The 25,642-nt window shown below is 25.7% G+C and overlaps 2 protein-coding genes across 3 annotated transcripts; one reads left to right on the top strand and one right to left on the bottom strand.

Moving 5' to 3' along the window:
• Positions 1 to 1,887: 1,887 nt before the first annotated feature.
• On the bottom strand, positions 1,888 to 25,642 carry LOC122848704 (dedicator of cytokinesis protein 3). Of its 2 annotated transcripts, XM_044146957.1 has the most exons (12): positions 25,191 to 25,642; positions 21,346 to 21,429; positions 21,041 to 21,234; positions 20,654 to 20,802; positions 8,617 to 8,701; positions 5,634 to 8,515; positions 5,447 to 5,464; positions 5,162 to 5,324; positions 4,466 to 4,903; positions 4,255 to 4,396; positions 2,774 to 4,176; positions 1,888 to 2,699 (listed from the first exon to the last, which is right to left on the bottom strand). In XM_044146957.1, the coding sequence occupies exons 1-12, from the start codon at positions 25,225 to 25,227 to the stop codon at positions 2,532 to 2,534; spliced, it is 5,763 nt and encodes a 1,920-aa protein (XP_044002892.1). In that variant the 5' UTR covers positions 25,228 to 25,642; the 3' UTR covers positions 1,888 to 2,531. The 2 variants fall into 2 exon arrangements, with proteins under 2 accessions (XP_044002892.1, XP_044002893.1); XM_044146958.1 differs by lacking the exon at positions 5,447 to 5,464 and having other exon boundaries at positions 1,907 to 2,699; positions 25,191 to 25,641.
• Positions 14,245 to 20,046, top strand: LOC122848705 (innexin inx3). Its single transcript, XM_044146959.1, has 5 exons — positions 14,245 to 14,527; positions 17,666 to 17,854; positions 18,001 to 18,428; positions 18,500 to 18,895; positions 18,983 to 20,046. Exons 2-5 carry the CDS (start codon positions 17,692 to 17,694, stop codon positions 19,187 to 19,189), a joined length of 1,194 nt encoding a protein of 397 aa, XP_044002894.1. The 5' UTR covers positions 14,245 to 14,527; positions 17,666 to 17,691; the 3' UTR covers positions 19,190 to 20,046.

Raw genomic sequence — 25,642 nt, 5'->3', positions numbered from 1 at the left:
TACAATTCCTAGTTCACCTCCTGCATCACCTGCTCTCCTGATATTTTAAAAATAAATTTTATTTATATAATATCAATAAGAAAAAAAATAGTGGCGACATTAATTTTTTAACAGGATCATAGAACAGGCAAAGAGGTATTTTGTACAATTCCTAGTTCACCTCCTGCATCACCTGCTCTCCTGATATTTTAAAAATAAATTTTATTTACTAAAATTCAATGAGAAAAAAAATAGTGGCGACATTAATTTTTTAACAGGATCATAGAACAGGCAAAGAGGTATTTTGTACAATTTCTAGTTCACCTCCTGCATTACCTGCTCTCCTGATATTTTAAAAATAAATTTTATTTCCTCAAAAACAATTAGAAAAAAATTAGTGGCGACATTAATTTTTCAACAGGATCATAGAACAGGCAAAGAGGTATTTTGTACAATTTCTAGTTCACCTCCTGCATTACCTGCTCTCCTGATATTTTAAAAATAAATTTTATTTTATAAAATTCAATGAGAAAAAAAATAGTGGCGACATTAATTTTTTAACAGGATCATAGAACAAGCAAGGAGGTATTTCATTTGATTTCTAGTTCACCTCCTGCGTTACCTGCTCTCCTGATATTTTAAAAATAAATTTTATTTACTAAAATTCAATAAGAAAAAAAATAGTGGCGACATTAATTTTTTAACAGGATCATAGAACAGGCAATGAGGTATTTTATTTGATTTCTAGTTCACCTCTTGCATTACCTGCTCTCCAGATATTTTAAAAATAAATTTTATTTTTTAAAATTCAAGAAAAAAATTAGTGGCGACATTAATTTTTTAACAGGATCATAGAACAGGCAAAGAGGTATTTTATTTTATTTCTAGTTCACCTCCTGCATTACCTGCTCTCCTGATATTTCAAGAATAAATTTTATTTTTTAAAATTCAATAAGAAAAAAATTGGTGGCGACATTAATTTTTTAACAGGATCATAGAACAGGCAAAGAGGTATTTTGTACAATTTCTAGTTCACCTTCTGCATTACCTGCTCTCCTGATATTTTAAAAAAAAATTTTATTTTATAAAATTCAATAAGAAAAAAAATAGTGGCGGCATTAATTTTTTAACAGGATCATAGAACAGGCAAAGAGGTATTTTATTTTATTTCTAGTTCACCTCCTGCGTTACCTGCTCTCCTGATATTTCAAAAATAAATTTTATTTCCTCAAAAACAATTAGAAAAAAATTAGTGGCGACATTAATTTTTTAACAGGATCATAGAACAGGCAAAGAGGTATTTTGTACAATTTCTAGTTCACCTCCTGCATTACCTGCTTTCCTGATATTTTAAAAAAAAATTTTATTTATATAAATTCAATAAGAAAAAAAATAGTGGCGACATTAATTTTTTAACAGGATCATAGAACAAGCAAGGAGGTATTTTATTTGATTTCTAGTTCACCTCCTGCATCACCTGCTCTCCTGATATTCTAAAAATAAATTTTATTTATATAATATCAATAAGAAAAAAAATAGTGGCGACATTAATTTTTTAACAGGATCATAGAACAAGCAAGGAGGTATTTTATTTGATTTCTAGTTCACCTCCTGCATCACCTGCTCTCCTGATATTTTAAAAATAAATTTTATTTTATAAAATTCAATAAGAAAAAAATTAGTGGCGACAATAATTTTTTAACAGGATCATAGAACAGACAAAGAGGTATTTCATACAATTTATAGTTTACCTCTTAACTTTTCTGTTTCTCTGATATTTAAAAAAAAAACTTTATTTCCCAAAAAAAAAAATAGAAAAATAAAAAAAAAAAAAATATTCTGTTTGAAATTATTTTTACTAAAGAGGTTTTCGGTGTTTCAAAAAGTTTAGAAATTCAGAAAAGAAAACTTTTTTTTTATAAAGTTGCTTTATTTAATTGCAATCAGCTAGAAAATGCTAATTTTTTTTCGTTTTTCAGTTCTAGACGTACACTTGAGTACACTTTAATTATTATTTTCACAAAGAAACATGACAAAATACATGATTTATAAATATATTTATATATATTTTTTTTTATATTCTATTTTTGATACTATCACTTATTAATTTTTATTCTTCGTATTACTTCAATATTTTATATTTGAATGTATTATTTAATTATATTATTTTTGTTTTGTTTATCATCTACAACACACGTCAACGATATAAATAAATCACAATATATATACTAATTAATTGATTAAGAAAGACGTAGCAAAATGAAAAATATATATATTTATAAAAAAAAATTTAATTCATTAAAAGAATCAATTATATATTTAATTATTTTGGTATTTATCATCCATATAAATAAATAGAGGATGTTGATGAGCTAACTATTATAATATATGATACTTTGATAATGATTTTTCTTTTTCTTATGTTTTTTGATAAATTACAATGTTTGTATTATTATTAAATCTATGTTCACGTTTTAATCAAAAATATTATTAATGATTCTCCTGGCACTCTTGACTATGAGTTAATAAAAAAAAGACTAGGTTTATATATACTAGACAGTACTCTCAGTGTCTGTTGCAGCAGAGAGTATCTGAAGTTTGGGTACTGAGTAATTTTCAGCTTGAGCTGTAACATTAATTCTCGATGAACCACGTTCAAGTGTTGATGGAGCTGATGGGATATCTTGATTTGCTTTTGGTGGAATTGGTGGTGGATTTGACTATTGTAAAAATAAAATAAACAAATATTATAATTACCTATAATTCATTTGTCAAATAAATATTTAATTTATACCTCATGATTTAAAATTGTTGATGAGCCTTGGAATGTTGTTGTTGTTGTAAAACTCGTTGTTGAAATACTCAATGTACTTATCACAGATGGTGGTGATATATTCATATTATCAGTGCATCTCAGTCTTGGTTCAAATTCTTCATAACTCAAATTATTAAGTGTTGTAAGTTGTGAATGAATATCTGTAATACTTGTTGTTGATATACCACTATCACGAAGATCATTTGTATCATTAATAATATCTGTATCATTATCAATACTCCATTCAGTATGTTTTTTATGTACAAGACGTTTTGGTGGTGCTGGTGGTGCTATTGAATTTGATCCAGATGATTCTCTTTTATCAGGTGTACAACCTCTTGGTGGTAATGGTGGTGCTTGTTCATTTCCAATTTCACCCCATGAACTTCTAATATTTGTTTGTGAATTATCAGTCTCAGTTGGTGTTGGTAATGAATGTCTCAATGGTAACTTTGGACTTAATGGTTTACTAAGTGTTCTTTGATGTGTTGGTCGTGGTGGTGTTGAGCCATAGCCAACAGATCTTGGTCTTACTTCACGTTGTGGTATTGGTGGTGGTACTGGTGGTGCACCATCAACTCTCATATAAAAACCTTCATCTTCATTTAAATCATATGCATCAATATGTAAATTTCTCAAGCCAATTGTTGTGTCAAGTGTTGCTGGACGTTGTTTATCATTTATTGGCAATGGTGGTAATGGTGAGTTGATAATACTATCTTGATTAACAATACGTTGTCTTGCTAATGGACCTAAACTTTCTTTTAATAATGTAAAACTTTCAACTAATCTTTTGTGAAGTGGTTGTACACCTGGTGGTGCAATTTGTCCATGTAAACGTAAACCAGATTCAAGTATACTTATTTGATCAAATATTAAATTTTTTAATTTATTAACATGTACAATCATATCTGGATATTGACGTGAAAATTCTGGTGTTAAAAATGCTTCTTGATATTTTGTTATACCACCAAGTACATTTGCATCAGTTATACCTTGTAATCTCATACTAAATGGATTTATATTTCTATGTGGTTCAGCTGTATATTGTAATATTAATTTACGTAATTCAATTTCAAGATTTTGCATTGTTTCACATGCATATTGTACTGGTGCAAGCATTTCTGAACGTTTTTCAATAACTTCAAACCATCTTAATATACCAGGTAATTTTGATTCAGTTGTTAATGTTGTTCTTTCAATCCACAATGATTTAAATTCATTTTCACGATCAACTGGACCACGATGGATTGGACGATCAAATGTAAATTTACGTACATCATTTACAAGATAAAATGCAACAACACGATCTGGTACTTCAGTTGAACTACAACCAAGACTACCTTCTTCTGGTATTGGTTTTACATTGCAAATTTGTATATCTTTGAATAATATAAATAATAAAAATATTAATATATATTTAAATAGAAAATAAATAAATAATTTATATAAGTACATACATTGTCCCTCTGAAGATATTATTGTTTCATCTGGTGGTGAATTTTTCATTAATATTTGAGCACTTGGAAATTCTGTTTGTAGTCTTTGAGTAAATGCACTTATTCTCTCATACTCCAATCCACGATAAATAAATAATTTATTCTAAAATAAATAAAATAATAAATATGTATTTTTAATAGCAATAATAATAATAAATTAAATAATAATTACCCTGACAAATAGTGGAAAACTTAAACCATAAAATCCAACTCTGAAATATTCTGGTTCTGGTCGTAATTGTGTTAAAATATTATCAAGAAATTTAGCTTGCATTTTAAGAATATGACTTAATTTAGCATAATCATATAAACGTGATTCATATAGTAATGCTAATTCTTTAGCTAATGGTATTCCTTTTTCCCAACATTTACCACGATCAAAATAATCAATTATTTGATGATAAAGTACTTCTTTTCTTTGCCATTCTGTTTGTGATGGATGTACATGATCCTCAGGTAATATTATTGAATCCCAGCTCAATTGATCAGCATAAAGTTTCATTGTAAAACCAGCTTCAGTATAATTTTCAGCTGCCAGATGTAAATCATGAAGTTTATAAATATAACGTAGATACATTTCTTTTCTATTAAATTCATTTTTATAAAAATTCTGTAAAAATAAATTAACAGTTGACATATTATTATTATTTTAATAAATCACTTTAATCACAAAGTTATTTTTTTTTAATATTGCGTTTTAAAATCACGTCATTTATATAAAGTCTCCCAATAATTAAATTCCCCTCCCAATGAGAATTTAATTTTTTTAACACGTGTTTATTTTTAACACAATATCAAGGTCAATTATCAAACTAATTTGCATTTATATTAATGATTTAAATGTGTTAAATTATAATAAATATATTACCAATAAATTGACAGTACATGACATTCGTTTATCTCTATTTTCATCACCCTGAATAACACTTCTGTAATCAAGTAATCGTTCAAGTAGTCTTGTAACTGATGTTATAAAAGCTGTACCACTGTCCTTCCATGTTGGATCCTCTGATTGTACTCGATCCAATAGCCTTCAATTTAAAAAAAAAAAAATAACAATTTAATTTGTATTATTATTATATTTTATAAACAAGGTGCACATTATTTATGATGTGATGAGAAAAAAAAAAAAAAAAGAAACTTAATGACTTACACAGCGCTAAGGTGCTCCCTGAGTTATGCAGCAAGAAAAAAATTAATTAATTATCAAGCATTAGTATATATCAACACACTGAAGCATAATAAAAAATGAAAAAAAAATTTATTATGAGTAGAAAATTTTTATTAATATTATTAAATTTACTGGAATAATATGAGAAAAAAATTAAATTGATACTTACATGGTGTTGAATAATTGACGATACTCATCATCTCCTTTATTTTCACTAATTAATATATCTAATTTATCAATAAGTTCAGATTCAACTGATTTAAAACTTCCTCTTGCTCTTTGTTCACATTCCATCATATCAAAAAATATATGTAAAGTTGCTTTTCTCAATTCACTTTCTGGTACAAGTGTTACTTCAAGAAATGGTCCAACCATAACAGGTATAAATTCAAGTTTTTTATCACCAAGATTTGACCACATTGATAATATTTGAAAACCCATTAATACTCTCATATCACTGTATTTTTCAACAATTTTTTCACGTTTAACTTCTGAAAAATGTTCAAGTTGTAATGACGGTTGTGTTAAATATGCAACAGCAAGATTAAAATACGTTGACCATAGCTGTGAATCAAAATTATTATGTAAAAATTTTGATGCTAATGGTTGTGCAAATTGTTCTAATGATTTTAATATAATATTATTTGCTTGCATTCTCATGACAAGCCAATCTGGTGGAAATATTTCTTGACGTACAAGATCTTGTAATACTAAAAAAACTCTTAATAAAAAATCTTTAAGTGTTTTTCTTTCATTACTACCACCATGTGTTAATTCATCCCAAAGACAAATATAATGATCATCATCAAGTTGTTGAAGTAAACCAATTAAACATGCAACTAAACAACCAATAACTGGTCCATTTGAATTAACAATAATAATTATTGATTGTATTAATACATCAAGTATTGATAAACATATTATTTGTATATCATGATGTATACAATTATTAACTTTATTATCTTCATGTCCTTTTTTATATAAAAAACTTAATATATCACCAAGTATATCTGTACATGATCTTAATTCTTCTCTACGTGCTAAATGTATACGTATATTTCTACATATTGTTATTAATAATAAATTTCTACTTTCATCATCTTGAAATAATTTTGATGTTACTAGCTTTTGTATTGCAACAAGTTTTGCTTGCATTAATTGTGGTGGTGGATCTCTTGGTACTGAATCTAACATTGAACATGTTAATTTAACAACTTCAAGTGTTGGTAATACTGCTGTTAATTGTTCAAATACATCTGATATTGATAATAATAAAGCAACTTGTGACATTAATACCATTTCATATGGTAATGTTAACATTTTATTTAATGCAATAAATACACTATAAAGATCACGTTTAAAACTATCCTCATATTGTCCAGCAGTTGCACGTGCAAATAATAATCTACTTTGTATTATAAATTTAAATATATATTCAAGTGATCTAAAACATTTCATAATTGGTTCTTGTTTTTCAGCAGCAGTAACCCAATCAGCACAATGTTGTACACTACTTAATAAACCTTTATAAACAAGTGCTGCAGCAAAATGTCCAGATATATATGCATCAATAACTGGTTTAAAATGTTCAAATTTTGTATCTTCAAGTAAACTAAATATTGATACAAGTACTTGAAATACAAGACCAGAATGGGCTGTTGAATTACCATCTTCAGTATGAAACATTGAAAATAATGCATCTAATATATCTTGTAAAAATTTAACAAGTTCTTCACCATCTAAACGTAATACACGTCCAAGTGCTTCTGATATTTTTTCTGGATGTTCTTTCCATTGTAATAAACTAAGTAAATCAACATTTTGTGTTAATTTTGTACTACATAGTAATGTTGTAATATGTATTGATTCTTTTGGTGATCTTGTAAATGGTGCTGGTGTTATACCACAATAATTTTGTTCTCTTGAATTACTTGGTAATGATAAGTAACCAAGTGAATCAAGTTTACTACGTTCTTCACATTTATATATATATAATTCATGTGAACCATCTTGTATTGTTGCACCACCATCTGGTTCCATAAGACGTACAAATGCAAAATTAAATAGTTTTTTATCATTTTTTTCTCTTGTTGAACAATGACGAAATTCAAATCTCACATGGCTACCATAAAATTTATCAATTGGTACAGCTAAACGTACTGTTTCAGCCCAATTTGGATTATTATGATGATATATTATTATACTTTGATATTCTGAACTACCATCAACACCAGCAGCACCAAATAAACAACCCTCTAATGGTTTACCATCAGCATCTAATATTAACATTGTAACTTCAATATTTTTACCAGTTGATTTACCACCTTTTTCAAAATCACCACGTTCAATACGTAAATATAAATCATTTCTAACATCACCAGGCATTATAACATCAGAAAAACCTAATTTTTTAGTTAAACAAACATTTTTAAATATCAATGGATTTTCTTCACGTACTTGATTTAATTCACCATGTAATACTTTTAATGATACAACAATACCATAATTTGGTTGTCCACTTAATGGTGTACATTTATTATTTTTAATTATTTGTTCATGTAATAAATGAAATTCTTTTTCTTCACCTTGATATACTTTAAATGTTAATTCTAATTCTTCATGATCTTGTGTTGCTTCAGCAAGTGATAATACACCAACACCATGTGGACGTTTATATACAATATTACTTGTTTTATTTTTACCTGAATCTGAATATAACATTTTACCACATCTCATAACATGTGCAACAATATAAAGATCACGATTTAAATCAGCATTACCAAGATCAGTAAATATTGTACAATTACTATGTAATTTTTCAACATAATTTGAAAAACCTTCTTTTGATATTTTAACTAAAAATCGTTCACTTAAATATTCACCACGTTTTGTATCCCATAATGAAAAATATATTTCTGAATCTTCACCAACAGAATGACCAAAATCACGCATACAAAAATATAAATGATGTGTCAATACTTTTTTATGTTCTTTACGACGTATTGTACCACGTCCTGATGCACCCTGAGAATTTTCAGCACTTTGTACATGCTGTAAATTAAATATATTTTATCATTTTTTTTTTTACCAAATATATATGAACAATAAGAGACAAATTAATGATCAAATATCAATTTAATATTTATTATTACCACATGATAAAGTTCAACAACAGACATGTCATCTGGATCAACCATATGAGCATCTTGCCTCGGCACCAGATCCAATCCAAGTTTTCTAAAATCATGACAAATAAATAAATAAATAATTCAATCAATTGGACATTTTAATTATATTTATCATGATGTTATGTTGCTCTTTAAATCGAAACGAAAAAAAAACATTCGACATTATTTTGAATATAATTTTCATTGAATTATTTGAGTTTCGATGACCCCAAGACTTGTTGACTCAACGTCTGATGCATTCTCAAATACATATCCGCTTGTTCAACTCAAAAAAAAAAAAAAAACAGTACAAGAGCATGATGGAGAGTAAAAAAAGATGGAAATAAACCTGCATTTACACCCCCCGCGAATGGAATGCTGTGGCTATGTACTATATATATATTTATGGACAGGTATATACAGGTAAAAAAACACTCAAGAGACTAGAGTGTGTATAGGATCTTTTTGAATCTCTGGCAACGGTGTACATTACATACATACACATATTATATATATAAAGTGGACCTTGGCCAAAAACACGCAAACTAATAAAATTAAAAATTTTTAAATTCAAATTATAAACGAAAAATTTCAGTGGCAAGTTGGCCACACATTCCAAAAATATTTTCATACATATTATTCTTATCATTTTTTTCTTTCTTGTCTCGTTAATTTCAAGCCAACATATCCATATGAATTTTACGTAATGAGTTTCGAAGAAAAAAAAAAAAATTGAAATGAAAATTACTATCCAACTGGGAAAGTCACATTCATTTTCGTTTAAAAAAATATCAAGTACTAGTATAGTAAAGCTATTTGCTTTGATAGACAATCTGAGTGTATATGGTAAATTAAAAATTTGCATAATTTTAAAAATTGGTGACAGTATCTTGGTAATTTTAAACGTTTATAAAATTTTGATGGTTAATAAAATGAAGAATAAAAAAAAAAAAAAAAAAGAATTACGTAATTCTACGAGAATTATTTATCATTTTAAAATTGTCCAATGAGAATGGAGAATGTATAGCGAAATATGGCTGGAGTATTTTCATGAGTGGTGGTGGACTGGTGGATCATCTCATGAGAATTTGGAGTGTTTTACTCCCTAAATAAAAAAAAAAAATGATCATTGGTGGTTTGCAGAACCAGCCTTCCGGTGTGGGTTCATTTTACCATCCTTCAAAGTGTTTTCCAGTGCCGTAGGCATCAGGGGTTTTTTTTAGGATTAATTTCATCTAGACTTTATTGAAAATTTTAACTTGTTGATATATTGATTATTTTACAACTAATTTAACTTTTTTTATATTTTTAAATTAAATAAACATAATAAAAAAATGGCAGATCAATATAAAATGTTAGTTATTAACTTGTTGTATTTAGGTTTAAAAATTATATAGGTAAAATTGATGATTAATCTTTGTCATTGTTTGATGGAATGCAGACAAATACATGGCGACTTTAATGCGTGGAGACAGGTTTATTATTCTGTGAGTATGTCTGGGACCTATGCCCCTTTCTAAAGATATCAGATTATTTCACAGTGTGTTCCGTACTTATATACGACGACGACCAAGTTAATGTTAAATATTTAACAAAACACCAAATAACAAATCCGTTATATCTACAAATTCCATTAAAAATTTCACATTAGATTTCGAAATTTTTTTTTCTACCTCTTTCTACCATTTTTTTTTTTATTAAAAATATAAATCTATCCTACTTTTTATATATTTTTTTTCATTCAAGAACAAAATGAGTATATTAAAAAAAATAAATCTATTGAAATGAATTTTTTTTTTTTCAAATAAAACTTGTGGTTTCGTTGATACGATGGAAAAAAAAAAAAAAAAAATGGTAGCAGACACACAGTAGTTCTCGCTATAATTACAGAGTTTTAACTCTTGTTTTTTATAACTATATAAATATAATGATTCAAATATCCAACTCTCTATTTTTATTATTTATATAATTTATATAAAAAAAATAAAAACTATTTCGTCTAAAATATTATTGACTGATGCTGGAAAGCTTGAGTTACAAATGTTTCGCTATGAACATCAGTAAAATTATCTGACTTAATAAAAAAAAAACCATTGTGTACATCATTTTAATTTTTTTTTCGTCTTTTGAATAGATTAAATTTACTTTGTCAGTATTATTCGACACTTGAGACATATGCACTTGAACAATATACATATTTTTCTATTTTTTTTTTTAAATTAAAAACTTTTCTTTCCCTGTCAATATTAAAGGGTCAATGACAAATAATAATTATACATTTTCAAATGAATATAAAATTAATTTTCTATATACTATTATAAACTCTATTAATTTCTTTCTAAATAGAAAATTAAATTATTTAAATTTATAAATTTAATCCAGTGTATTATTTTTATTCGAATTTTTTTTTTTTTTGAATAATCCACTTAATTATAATTTTTAAAATATTTATTTTACATATGTAAGTTAAAATGTATGTAAAAAATAAATAAACATTATAAAAGAGTTCTTTGTGTATAAAAAAAAAAATATTAAAATATTTTATTGCAGCTGTTAAAGAGTGTGTTTTATCATTTAAAATATTTGTAGCATCATATCAATTTCCTTCTGGATGATATACAAACCCAATATCCAAATGTCAAATAAATACACACATAGATAAAATGTGTCTATGTTCAGCTTGCAAGACAAGAGTGGAGAGTAAAAGTCAAAGTATCAAAGGCAAGTAAAAACTGTTGATAACCGGTTGGAAGATTCTTTCTACTACAATAATTTTCTCTACACTATATATAATGCGGTATACAGTGGCGTCACGTCCCAGGAGGCACCGACCTCCTCCTCCTCTCTACCACTTAATTTTTTTTTTTTTTCTTTATATCCTCTTCTCATGTTCATCTTCAAATAATTTCCATGTGTTTGTAAATTACATTTACACCCATATACAATCTATGTAAAAGATAGAACCTTTTTTTTTTTTCTTCCCAATTCCAAGAATTTGGAGCTGTTTCTAAAATCAAATGTCGATATGATATTTAACACTGAATCATCAAATAAAAATTTAAAACGTGTCTCATCACGTCGTATTAACAACCTGTATCTATATATTTGCTAAATTTTTTAATTTTAATAAAGAAACCATATAATAGAATTTTATACGCTTTTTTTCGATTGATTTTTGTTTGATATTTCAATTTATTTCCATGTTATTATTATATCAGTTTAAATTGAAAATTAAATTTTGATGTAATATTAATATGACTCGATATAAATTGAAGTGAAATATACACATGAACATAACGCGCATGTAATGCAGTATGGCAAAGTGGGTAAAAGGATTGAAAATAATGGATGTCAGGGTCAAATCCCACTAGAGACCCTAGGTATACTCTCAATTAGTTCAAATGCCTTGTTATTAAATCCGTCTCTTGACCACATTTATTATACAATTTTTTTTTTTTTTTTTTTTATTCAACACTGTAATATCTCTAAAAAAATAAATTATTTCACGCTATTTGTCTGTTGATCTATTTATTTTTTTTTCTTTGTAAATAGAGATAAAATTTATTTTTAACAGAAAAAAAAACCCCAAAGATTACTGTAGAAATATTTTTCCTTAAAAAAAAAAAACAACACTATATCGAAATAATTTAGATAAAAATCATGCAAGAATAAAATTCAAGTTATTCATGACAATTATTCTCGTGTAATAAATATCAGTGTTATATATTTTATATAAAAAAATATTTTAAAAAAAATTTAAAGAGCTCCAAGATGATAAAGTGAATGTATTTTATTTTATACGCGTTTATTAAGATCAAGGATTGCCTTCATTCATTAAGCTTCATATGTATTTTATCCTTTTTTGCCATATGTTTTTTAAAAATATTTATCTTTGTCTATCACATTTATATCATACAGCATCCAAAGTGAATAGTTGTAGTTGTAGTAGTAGTAGTAAATAAGCGTCAGCCAGTAGCACAAACCCATGTTTGTCCGACTCCGACTCTAGCGCTAAGTCCGACTCCCACCGACTCCGACTCTATAGCATTAAGTCCGACTCTGACTCTGCATTTTAGAGTATTTTCTTTATCTTTTATTTATTATTTTCCCTTCTTTTCACACACAATGAAATGTCAATGGTATTTATACAAAAAAAATTCAACAAAAAGCCAGTTTATGTATACATGCGACTCTTCTCTCAGTGTGGTATGGGTTTCAGGTGAATAAAATGTTGGTAGCTCTCACGATGATTTTTTTTTATTTTTTTATCTCCACAGGCTGTAGCTTTGCGTAACCACGCAGCACCAAAGATCAGAACGAAGCGGATTGTTTTAAAAAAAAATTACAACAAAAGTAAATGCCTTTGGGGTAATCATCATAAGATTAGCACTCTCTTTCTCTCTCTCTTACAATTATTTATATAAATAATATAAACGTATTAATTTTTATTATTTAAAAAAATAAAATTACGCAATGAGTATAATGATAAAATGAATAATTGTTTGTTTGTATTGATAGTGGTACTATTGATATCGAAAATAAGTGCATTTATTGGAGTTTTTCAGAATGAATTTATGTTAAATAGAAATAAGGAAAGTATATTATTATACTATGCACGTGAACTTTTATTGCAATGCTGAGAAAACTATTAAACACATGTATATATACGTGTTGCATTACTTGTATGCATGTATGAAAATTTGCAGTTTCCGTCACATGTCCATGACAACTGTACTCGATGCAATAAAGTGCATATATAGTTGAGAAAAATAGAGAAATGAAATCAAAAGAAAGAGGAAAAAAGAGGAGAGATTGTCTCAATTTTTTTTTTTAAATTTTTTTCCTTTTCATCTCTCTTGCCCTGATGTAGCTGAGGAAAAAACGCATACTTTACTTGGGGGCGACCAAACGACGAGATCTTGCTTGGAATTACGGGGCGAACAGGTTCTTGGCATGGTTACCATGTTATATGTATTCACCGTGTTGAAAACCTTGACTCCAAACCATCGCAAACTATCTTAGAGAATCTTTGGAAAATTTCAAATTTCAAATTTCTTTTTTTTTTTTTTTTTTCTCTCCCATCTTTCTATTCATTCGTCAAGGACAAGTTTTTCTTCTAAATTTTCATATAATAGTGCTTTTATTTTTTTTCCTCAACATAATTTGTTTATGATGTTTTTTTTTTTCTCATGAACTTTGAGTTCATGGAGTCATGACCACCAGATAAATTGTACCAATGAAAATAATTTAAAAAATCATTATCATCCTGATAAAATATTATTAATTAAAATAAAAAATCGTAAATAAAATAAATTATTAGTTTTTTGCAATAAAAGATTTTTCAAAATCTTTTAATGAATATTTTTCAAATATATGGATTATTTTGATTTAAAAAAAATTTAAAAAAGATTGATTTTTTTTTTTTTTTGACTATACACCTGGATGAATAAGTGTAATAAATATTTGTCTCTTTTTAGGCTCTTCTAAAAAACTAGCATAAGATGATTGTGTCTTTCACTGGCCCCTTGAAAAATCCGAGGGTCGTGATCGGTCGTGTCGCAGCCCACGTATATAATATACAATATGGCGAGTTGTGGAGGGGCCCTGTAACACACGTTTGTGAAGCTAAGCGAACAAATGGTAAACCCCCGAAGTCAGTCGCCACCGAGTCGTACTGTCGGGCCCCCGAGTTGGCGCGTTCTGCGTCTTTAATTATTTAAATCTATAATAATTGTGATTTTTTTTTTTTTTTAATTTATAATTTAATTTTCTTTTTGTTTTACATAGTTCAATCTCATTTAAATAACACGTGAATTATTTAGAAAAAAAACCTGTTAAAGTAACAATTGGTCTACTTTATCGGCAGTGAAATTTTTATAAGGATTTTTTTATTAAGGTGAGAAAAATAAATAAGCGTCTAATAAAAACGCGTGTGATTAGTATTAAAAAAAATCTAAATTTATATTAAATATTTAATTTTAAAGCTTTATTTGTGAGCTTAATAATTTCGTTGTGAAAAATGAAGCTAAAACTACTTTACTCCTTTTTTTTTTGTAATTTGTGGATGCGTGCAGCAACAAGTATTTCAATTAATTTATTTAGCTCGTATCTCATTTTTTTTATTAATATATATTTTAAAAGAAATAATAAATTAATCGTAGCTCTGTTTTGTAGCTAATAAAAAAATAATTTTTAAATTAATTTATCATGGCATTATTAAGTTGGCTTGAAATAATCAAACAACTGGAGCAAATCTTGGTTGCTTTGATATATAATGTCATGTTAAATTAATAATGTGTTATTTGTTTTATTTGTAATGCTTGTTTAACGTAAAACACGTGTATGTTTAGATCATAAAATTAATGTGTCACGTAACTCTCGGTATCTTTTGATTTATAGTTGAAAAAAAAAAATAAAAAAATAATAAAATGGAGTATAACTAAAGAAGTCACTGATGATAACATTATGTTAAGCATAAATATTTATGTTAAAATTATAAACAATATTTTGATGTATATTTTCTTTATCTAATTGAAAGTATAAAACAATTTTTTAAACAAAGTTTTGCCCAAGTAAATTCACACGACAAGCATTCCCACACTTAACTCTTTCCTTTTTTTTTTTTTATACATTTTTTAACTCTCAACTCCTTTTTTAAGCTTCACCTTTCGCTGTACTATACAACCAAGCAACATATTTATCCTACAGAGCGTTAAAAATTCAAATATTATTATCTCAAATGTTAACGTCCCAATGATCACGTATATATTTCCCTGTGATTCACCAAGCATACAGAATTTTTTATTTCAATTTTCTATAGTTTCTAGAATTGGTCAGTGATCACGCTGACAAAATAATTTTTTATAATTATATTTGTCAATCAATTGACAAAAAAAATAATATATTAATTTTGTAATAATTTTAAAAATGTACAAAAAATATATATTAAAATATTCTAACAGACTCTAGTTGGTTCAATTTATATCTTATCTCTAAAACTTTTCTGTTTTTTAATCTATTTTCTGGATGTTTTATTACTTGATAATTTTTTATTTATTTTATCCCATTTTAAAAAGAGAGAAATAAATATAATAAAAAGAGAAAAAAAAAAAAAATAAACTAAAAGAAAATAAAAAGTAATAAAAAATCTTCAGTCAAAATCTTTAGTCGAAAAAAAAAATAAAAAAGTAAGTGGAAGAGACAACACCACCATCACGATCACCACCACAATTTCGATGGTGGCGGTTGACTTTGAATTTCATATACAAAAGCATTCCCACGTGAGATTTTATATACAACTTACATTGCCTCGTATTTTAACCGACAAAATAAATTTATCTTCACTACTCCTCCCTTTGACCTAACAATATATTCCCATAATTTTTTTTTGTTTCTTTTTCGTATAAGAAGTGCATCAGACACCAAAAATATATTGTTCAATCATTTTTAATCTGAATAAATATTCTTTTACAATCTAAAAATAATGATCAAAAATATTTTCAAAGTTTTTAAAAAATATAAGCTCAACTAAAACTGATAGAACCATATTCAACTGATTACACATTTGCCATAATAAAACTTGTTTTAATATGATATCAGCAGTATCCTTTCACTAGCATCAAAAAAAAGAAAATTTAATATTGAGTTTCTTTGATAATATATTCAAAAAATAATATATCAAGTTATTTGATATTATTGAAATTTGATTAATGATTAATTATTTTATCTCTTTGTTAAATAATATTAAAATAATTTATCATTTTTTTTTTTTTTTTATATTAATATAATTTTTTCAAAGAACAAAAGTTTTGAGAAATATAAAATGACTCTTTCCTATATTTACTCATCATTATTCACAATTACATACTATACACATGAACCCTGAATGAATGACTATTATTTAACTCATCCGGCACAAATTCCAAGTAGTATTGAAGCTTGCGCGTGCTTCACGATGGCCTTTTATATATATTTTTTTATACTATTAATGTTTTTTTTTTAACAAACAAAATGTGTATAGATTTGCATTTTTCTAATCCTCTATTATTTTTTTTATTAAATTATTTAAAAATTATATTTATTTCCGGGATGTATTAATGTAATTTATTCTGTTCAATTGTTGGTTATTTATTTATTTGAAAATATATAGTAATTGTCCGACAAAGCTTGTGAGAGAATGGCAAAAAAAAAAAATAAAATATTGTGAATCATTGGATATGTATTAACAAGTCATAAAAGTACAAGGTCTTTATCAAGAATAAAAATGAAAATAAATATAATGAAACAATGTCTGATTCATGATAAAAAAGAAGGCTCAGTTATGAAAAATATTTAAAAAAAAAAATAAATAAATAAATAACTTTTAAATTAATAAAAGATCAATGATCTATAATAAATCACCACCTGGATTCCAGTGTCCAAGTGTGACTATAATTTAACAAACAATTATAAGAAAATATTTCTCACGATATAAAAGTATATAAGACAACTTGTACAAGATGACTTATTTATTCCAATTGACCTCAAGTATACAACGAAGGCTGCATTTACATTGTTTAAAATTAAAATAAAAATTGAATCAAATTAATATTAAATATAGCCTTGTTTTATATTTTCCAAGTTGGAAATAAATTGAGTAAATAATATCTGACAATATGAAAACCACAAGATGATTAATAAATAAATAAAATATTAATATAATTTGAGGTTTTTTTTATAAACCGGTGTTTCAAGTTGTCTTATGTGGCGTCAGTTGGTTCCAACTTTGCCACAATATCATCATCATCAAGTACTTTACCATGATTCTCAACTCAACTTGGTGATTGACCTTTGTATTTGTAACATACGCCTTACAACTCAACCCGATTAATTGACCAATAAAATTATTAACTACATACAACTGGTCTCTTTTATATTATAAAAGAAAAAGACAATGAAGATTTTTTTTTAACTCATAAAATTGATTAAGATCTACATAATAAAATATAAAAAAATAATAATCAAGTACTTTTTTTTTCAATTTTTATAATTTCAGAAAAAAATTAGCAGCATTAAAACAAAATGGCAGTATTTGGTCTTGTATCAGCAGTTGCTGGTTTTGTGAAAGTTAGATATTTAATTGACAAGGCCGTTATTGACAATCTTGTCTTCAGGGCACACTACAAAGTAACATCAGCATTATTATTTGCTGCTTGCATCATTGTATCAGCAAACAATCTCATTGGTAAGTTAGTTTTATTATTTTTTTTTATTTTCCAATATTTAACATGTAATTTGCATGAAATTATAAACTATAGAAAAATAGTATATAATCAACAAAAAAAGTTAGTCAACAATATAATAATAATTGTTTTTAAAAAAAATTTTTAGGTGATCCAATAAATTGTATTTCTGATGGTGGAATAAGTGGACATATTTTAAATACATACTGCTGGATAACATACACTTTCAGTTTACCAAATGAATTTAATAAAGTAGTTGGTACTGAAGTTGCACATCCTGGTCTTGGTGTTGATAATACAAAAGAAAAAACTTATCACTCGTATTATCAATGGGTACCATTTATGTTATTTTTTCAAGGTGTATTTTTTTATGCACCACATTGGATGTGGAAACAATGGGAAGAAGGAAAAATTAGAATGATATCTGATGGTATGCGTGGTGCACAACTTGAAACAAAACAAGAAAGATCATCAAAAGCATCAAGACTTGTAACTTATATACTTGATACACTTCATCTTCATAATAGCTATGCAGCTGGTTATTATTTTTGTGAAGTATTAAATTTAATTGTTGTGGTAAGTTGATACAAACTTGAATATTTATTTAATAAATATTATTTAATGGTATTTATTTATTTGTTAAACAGATTACTAATATTCATCTTGTTAATAAATTTCTTGGTGGTACATTTTATACATATGGACTTGATGTTTGGAATACGAGTCAAATGGATCCACTTTTACGTGATGATCCAATGATTAAAATATTTCCACGTGTTACAAAATGTACATTTCATAAATATGGTCCATCTGGATCAATTCAAACACATGATGCACTTTGTGTATTGGCATTGAATATTCTCAATGAAAAAATATATATACTTTTATGGTTTTGGTTTATTGGTCTTGCTCTTATGTCTGCTGCTGCTGTTTTATACAGTATGGCTGTTCTTACAATGCCAAGTACACGTGAAGCTATTCTTAAAAAACGTTTCAAGTTTACATCAGATAATGATGCAAATGTACTCATCAGAGAAACACAGGTTAGTTGATTGTTTTTTTTTTTTTTCTAATTATAATAACATTTGCTATTGAAAAATATTAATTATAATTATCTATTGGCATTTTAGATTGGTGATTTTTTGCTTTTACATTTGTTGGGACAAAATATGAGTAGTGCAACATTTACTGAAGTACTTGGTGAACTATGTCGTCGTTTAAAAGTTGGTTCAAGTAGCGGTAATTCACCAACATCTGTACCATCAGCACCAAGTACACTTGAAATGTCACCAATTTATCCAGAAATTGAAAAATTTTCAAAAGACACAGAAATTTAAATATATATATTATATGTATGAACTATATTTATTAACGCATATATATATATTTTAAAATTTTTATATATATACATATATATATTATTATTAGTCTTTGACGATTTTTGTGATAATGCCAAGATGCAAATGAAGAAAATATCTTCAAAGTTAGTGACTTTTTAAAACAAGAAAAAAAAATGATTATTTTAATTCAAATTCAAATCAAGTGCCTTTTATTTACAAGCAAGCATAATTGACTTTTTTTCATTTTAATATTTTAAATTATTTATAATCAATAATAATATAGTATTTTAATATTTTTATTATTTTACTTTGACTTTGTATTTGCTTGAATGAATTATTAAAAATTTTTAAAATATTAAAATTTTTTTAATACCAGTGAATTTATTATTAATTTAAATAATTAACAATTAATTAATATTGATGAGACACGATTGATTCGCTTTGGATCAGTGGGCTGTGACTCTATCGATTCTTGTGCAAAGCGAATAATTTGTCACAATAATATTTTTAATTTTTAATAATTTTCATTCAATCAATATCAACAAAAATAAAATTGCAAAAAAAAATTCATTAAATGCATATTCCGTCCAGGATATTCAATTCTTTTATGAATTTTTTTTCTTTCAATTTTTTCCATCTCATTATAAAATTGTTCTGTCATGTGAATTATAAAGAAAATATTTTTTTAAATAAGTAGAAATATTACTAAATATATAAAAGACATGGAAAAATAAAAAATACACAATAGCTGAGTGAAAAAAATAAAATAAAAATAAAGTCAGTTGATTGCTTTATCCTTGGACTTTAGTCGTAATTGTTTTTGATGGAATTTAATAAATTAATTATCACCATGACTGAATGAGATAATAATAATTTCAACGACTATTGAAAAAGCATTAAAATTTTATTTAAGTGTAGAAAATAATTCAAGATATTTTAATAAACCTGGACATTTGATTTTTAATTTACTAGAAAATCAAATTGATAATATAGAAAAATATAATTAAAAAAAAAATTCTCATTATAAAATTTGACATGTAATATTTTAAATGTTCATTTAAAAAAAAATTTTAATCACTATTAATTTGTAATTATAATATGTTAATTAAAAAAACCTCTCAAACTCGAATTTTCAATAATTAGAAATTTTATAATAAAAAAAATTTCATAGACTTATATACGATTTCCAATACGAGTAGAATTAAAATATTAAAAAACGAAAATTGTTAACTAAGTGATATCACAAATAAGTTTTTCCTAAATAAATAATTGTGCCTTACTTATAAATTTAAATTGAAATAAGTAAACAATTAATTATCTAAATAGTAAAATAATAAAATAATTGAATAAAAATTATGTTAAATTCAAATGATAATATGATAATTGATAATAAAAATATTTCAAAATAAAAATCAATAGTATTATTTTATAAATAATTTCTTTTTTTAAATATGGACTTACCGATTTCCCCAGTCGACCTTGTTGATAATTCGCAGCTTCAACTCTCTTGTCTGATCACTTGTAAGTGTGCCAGCCAAAAGTTGTCTTCGCCATTCAAGTAATTCTCTCATTACCTTTCTCAGTGTATTGAATTTGTAGGTTTCTCGTTCCTTAAAAAATAATATTAATATAAATTCATCAGTTTTATTTATAATTTATTATTACATTTATGTTTTTTTTAAGGAAATTTAATTGTCAGCATAAAATAAAAGAAAAAAAAAATTATGATTCATGAATTTCTTTGTTCATTTATTTATCTATTGATAAAATATAAAATAATTTTGATTTAGGTCAGTTTACTATAAATAAACAAGATAAATAAATTTAAAAAATATTTTTTTAACATACCACAAATAGTCGTTTCCATATTCCACCCCATTCTCTGAGAACTAGTGTTACTTCTCGAACTACTGGATCTTCCAATGGTATCACTGACTCAAATAATCCTTCATTTTCAATTTTACATGGTTTAAGATAAATATATGAACTTGGAAATATTCCTTTAACTGCACGATTTTTTGTCGAAAAACCTCTGTACCAACCTGAAATAATAAAATGTTTATTATATAAAAAAAAAATGCTTTTTGTTTTGTTTTTTTTTTTTTAATAAAAATAAATAATATATTTTTAGTAAAAATGAAAAATACATTTACCTCCACATTCTTCTAGTATCTGTAGTGTTTCACCAATTTCCAGAGGTAAACCATATCTCGTTTCCCCTCGCCAATTATAAACGGCTGAAAAAAAAAAAATACAAAAATTAATAATTATGCTCAGTTATATAGTAAGTAAAATTAATTAAATTAAAAATACCAATTGTACATAATAATGACTCAATTTTTTAAGAGGATAAAAAGGGTCTTTCTATAATGACATTTAATTTATTTGACAATAATAATTCATCATTGCAAAAAAAAAAAAAAAGCAAGCAAGCAATAATTTATTTAAAAAATGATTTTGAATAATGAGCATTTTGTTCTAATAACAGTCAAGATTTGTGTGTGTTGTAATATTGAATTTTGATAAGGAATATGAAGATGGTATTAGCCGGATGTAAGTGCGACAAAATGTGCGTATAACATGAGCTTCCGGTGAATGACTCCAGCCAACAGAGACTAGTCAACGCGAGATGCATTTCAATGAGTATGTTTCCAAGCCAATGTTATTGTGTGTTGGTCATGATATTTTTTATATTTTCATTTTTAATTTTAAATAGTACATATGAGAATTGAAGATGTATTTGTGTTTGTCTTCTTTTTAAGCTTCTCTCTGTATCGTTACTTGTTACATCCTGCCTTACTCAAACTTTCATCAACTGATGCTGCCTGATGTTGTTACTACAATCAAACTTTTAGACTACTCTAATATATATATATATATACGAACAAGCACAATAGTATACCATTTATTTACAAGCAAATTTAAAACTTTAAACATTTACAAATCATTCATGTATGTAGTTTTTTTTTAAACAAGTGTCATGACCTGATGAAACACGTGTTTAAATTTTTTAAATAAATTCAATTATTATCATCAAATAATTATGACTTATTTAATGAGTCAAAATTTTAGAAAGGTAGTATATATTTTTTTCTATATTAATTTGATTTTTAAAATAAAAAAAAAGACCTTTTTTTTCATCACTGTGAATAATTTTTGTTGGTTTCATTTTGTTCTAGCAAGAATGCAAAGTTCACACATAAAAAAGTTGAAAATTAGAGGGTAAAAAATATTAGAAAGAAAAAATAAATAAATAAAAAAAAAAAAAAGTCTATATACATATAAAACAACCCCAGTATATTTCAGTGAACAAAGGATGTTTCGAGGGACACATAAGGGCCTGGCAGAGAAAAGCAAGGGCATTCGTTCTTCACCCTCGTCAAAATTTCTATCTCACTTGGTTAAACTTAAATTCATTATTTTCATCACTCTTACTCTTGCTTTCCCAGAATTTCCCAGGGAATCGAATCAATAGGCCTATTTTTTTTTTTTTATTTATTTTTCTTTTTTATCTCTTTTAAAATTCTATAGCGTATTCTTTTTTTAGCTGTAAAAAAAATATTATACATAAATGCACAAGATAAAATGAAATAAATATAAATGCAATAATTGATTTTGAAAATGGAAGATAGAAAACTATGATGATGAAAATAATAATGCCAGTAGATAATGGTAAATTGTCCAAATGGCTGTATCAAAATGAGACTATGTACAAAATTGATAGAGTACAATGGGCTTTATGTATACATAAAACTAAATACATATATATCAAAAATACAAATGCAAGAAGGGTTGCTACACTATTGTATAATATTTATGTGTATTTTAAAATTGAAGGAAATATTTGCATGTCATCAACAAATGAAAAACGACTAGACGTAAACAATGCAAAACTAAAATTATTTTCTCATCTCGAAATAGTCTCAACATCATAATGATACTTGCTTTTTTTTTTATCAATGTTTTGGGAATTTCAACTTGTGGCTTATTCTTTATCTTCAGATAAATATTTAAAACACAGATAAATAAGAAAAAAAAAAGACAGCCATTATGGAGAAAAGAAAAGTAATAAAATATGAAAAAGAAATAATTTTTTTTTTTTATAGTTTAGTGGAATGCATTTTATGTATGCTAAAACCATCAAGTGAAAGATTTTAAAAATGTAGAACTCATTTTACTTGATTGGTCACTCATTTACCACTCTATTTTTTTTATTAATTTTATTATTATTTTTTATAGACAAAATAAATAATATATTTAAATTAACTTATAAACGAGTTGTTTAAATATTATTTTACGAGTTGTTTAAAATTACTTTTTTTATTTTTCAAATAACTAATGAATAAAATATATTTTTTAAATTAATTTTCACAGAAAAATAGTATTCATAAATGACATTAAATATTCAATAAAATATAACAAATAATAAAATAAATAAATATTTATAAATTATTTAAAAAAAAAAAAAGATTAAATCAATATAATTTTAAATTTAAAAAAAAAATTACTAATATATTTTTGACGTAACGTGAGAAATAATGACAATTAATTTGCAAAATTTTCAAGGTCATTACATTGGCTAACCGAGAATACAAATAATAATAATAATAATAATTGTCATAGTAGCATGTGTAAAAGTGGCACATTTAAACACAGTAATAATATCCAGTAATTAAAAACACACAGACACAAAGAAACCAAGTATTTTTTTAAATAAAAAAAAGGCACTATTCTTATCAGTAAATTTTTTAAACAAGTCACTTGTCGACTGACACAATATTATCAACATTTATTTAAAGAAAACAATAAATAATATTACTTTCATCATTGCAACCAGCATGTACAAAAATTGGATATTTGAAAAAAAAAAAAAAAAAGAGTTAAAAGTGTCAAGTGTATATTATTCCCTCATTCATTGATGTGCATAATTCCCTTTAAAGTGGATCCACTTACAAATGCCACCTGATATACCTGATCCTTTTAATTATCAAATTTACCTCTATCAACATTTACAAATATATTTCTTCTTTTCTTTTCATTATATATCACATATTTAAAAAAAGTAAAAAAAAAAAAAAATCATAAATTTATATTCAAAAATAAACTCAAAAAAATTATTATCAAAAAAATATTTAAAAAATTTTTCATTCATGAAAATTAAATTGTAAATAATAACAATAATTAAAAAATAATAATTAATAATAATAACTACTGTGTAAAATATGAATAATCAATAATAATAATGCAAAAAAACATGCTAGATAAATGTGAATTATTATTGTTTGATGATGAATCAAAAGACTGCTGAATGACTCAAATGTAAAACGTTATATTTATTGTTTGTATATGAATTTTTTTTTGTGTTTGTCTGGACCATTTAGTCATATCACATGGATATTTTTTGATAATGAAAAAAAAAAATATATTTTAGCCCTTGTTAATACCAAGGGCATTAGAAAAAATTAATAATAAAATGAGAATGTTTATTCAACGTCAATTGCAAATTGAAAGTCTGCCGGTTATAATCATAATAATATTTATTTTTTTTAATCTAGAGAATTGTACGGATCAATGGATGAATGGAGCACCGACCAACACATCATCACGCTGTGCATGAGTTTGCACGTTTAAATAAGCATGTTATATATATTTTTTTTATTTTTTAAATTTTTAAAATTCTATTGTTGATAATGATTATAATTTTGACACTAGATTGTTGTGATTAAACTTCTACCCGGACAAAAAAAAAAATATCAACAACAAAAAGATTAATTAAACACATTTATAAAATTATTATTTTTTGATATAAATTGAATTAACTTTTTTTATTTTTTGTTTAAAAAATATGGAGCTGTTTATTGTTGAATATTAAATTAAATTTTGGAGCTGTAATTATTTCGAATGGCTTGACATCTAGCCGGGGGTTGAAATATTTGATTTTTCTTTTTTTTTTTTTTTTCATTTTTTATGTGTATTATAATTTGTATCTTGAACTTACCGACTCCATATTTTGTTGTTTTTGTTGTCGTCCACATTTTTGATGTTATTATAAATGATACTTAAATAATCTACATTATTAAATTGATTGTTACACTTTTTTTTAACAAGTTATTGTTTATAGACACGTTTATTATTGTTGATTATTGTTATGAAAAAAATAATAACACAAACACTTGGGTGTGTTGCTGATACTAAGTGTACACAGAAAGTGTCACATTCTTTTTTTTTTTTTTGGTATATAATCTTTGACAGTAGAGCGCACGCGCAATATTGCCATTTGTGTGAGTGTATGTGTTATTGACGATACGCGAGAGAGTAATTTTCCAGCGGGGGAATCGAATCATACACGCGAGATGAAAAATAATAATAAATCTCACGCCGGTGGTGTGGTGGTGGCAGTTTTATTTTTAAGACGAATCAGCAGGGGGCGTAACGAGAGAGAGAAGAAAA

This window comes from Aphidius gifuensis, linkage group LG2 (genome assembly GCF_014905175.1).
Source record: "Aphidius gifuensis isolate YNYX2018 linkage group LG2, ASM1490517v1, whole genome shotgun sequence".
NCBI classification, from domain to species: Eukaryota; Metazoa; Arthropoda; class Insecta; order Hymenoptera; family Braconidae; genus Aphidius; species Aphidius gifuensis.
Note: the sequence above shows the minus strand (reverse complement) of the source record. Positions and strands in the feature narration are given on the sequence as shown.

Bases quoted from the DNA above. Each gene is read 5' to 3' on its own strand.
- LOC122848705 (XM_044146959.1), top strand. From the start codon at position 17,692: ATGGCAGTATTTGGTCTTGTATCAGCAGTTGCTGGTTTTGTGAAAGTT. The intron at 18,429-18,499 runs GTAAGTTGATAC...TTTGTTAAACAG, and splicing joins TATTAAATTTAATTGTTGTG to ATTACTAATATTCATCTTGT. The intron at 18,896-18,982 runs GTTAGTTGATTG...TTGGCATTTTAG, and splicing joins TACTCATCAGAGAAACACAG to ATTGGTGATTTTTTGCTTTT.
- LOC122848704 (XM_044146957.1), bottom strand. From the start codon at position 25,227: ATGTGGACGACAACAAAAACAACAAAATATGGAGTCG. The intron at 20,803-21,040 runs GTATGTTAAAAA...TTATTTTTTAAG, and splicing joins TATGGAAACGACTATTTGTG to GAACGAGAAACCTACAAATT. The intron at 8,702-20,653 runs GTAAGTCCATAT...TCATGATTTTAG, and splicing joins AAGGTCGACTGGGGAAATCG to AAAACTTGGATTGGATCTGG.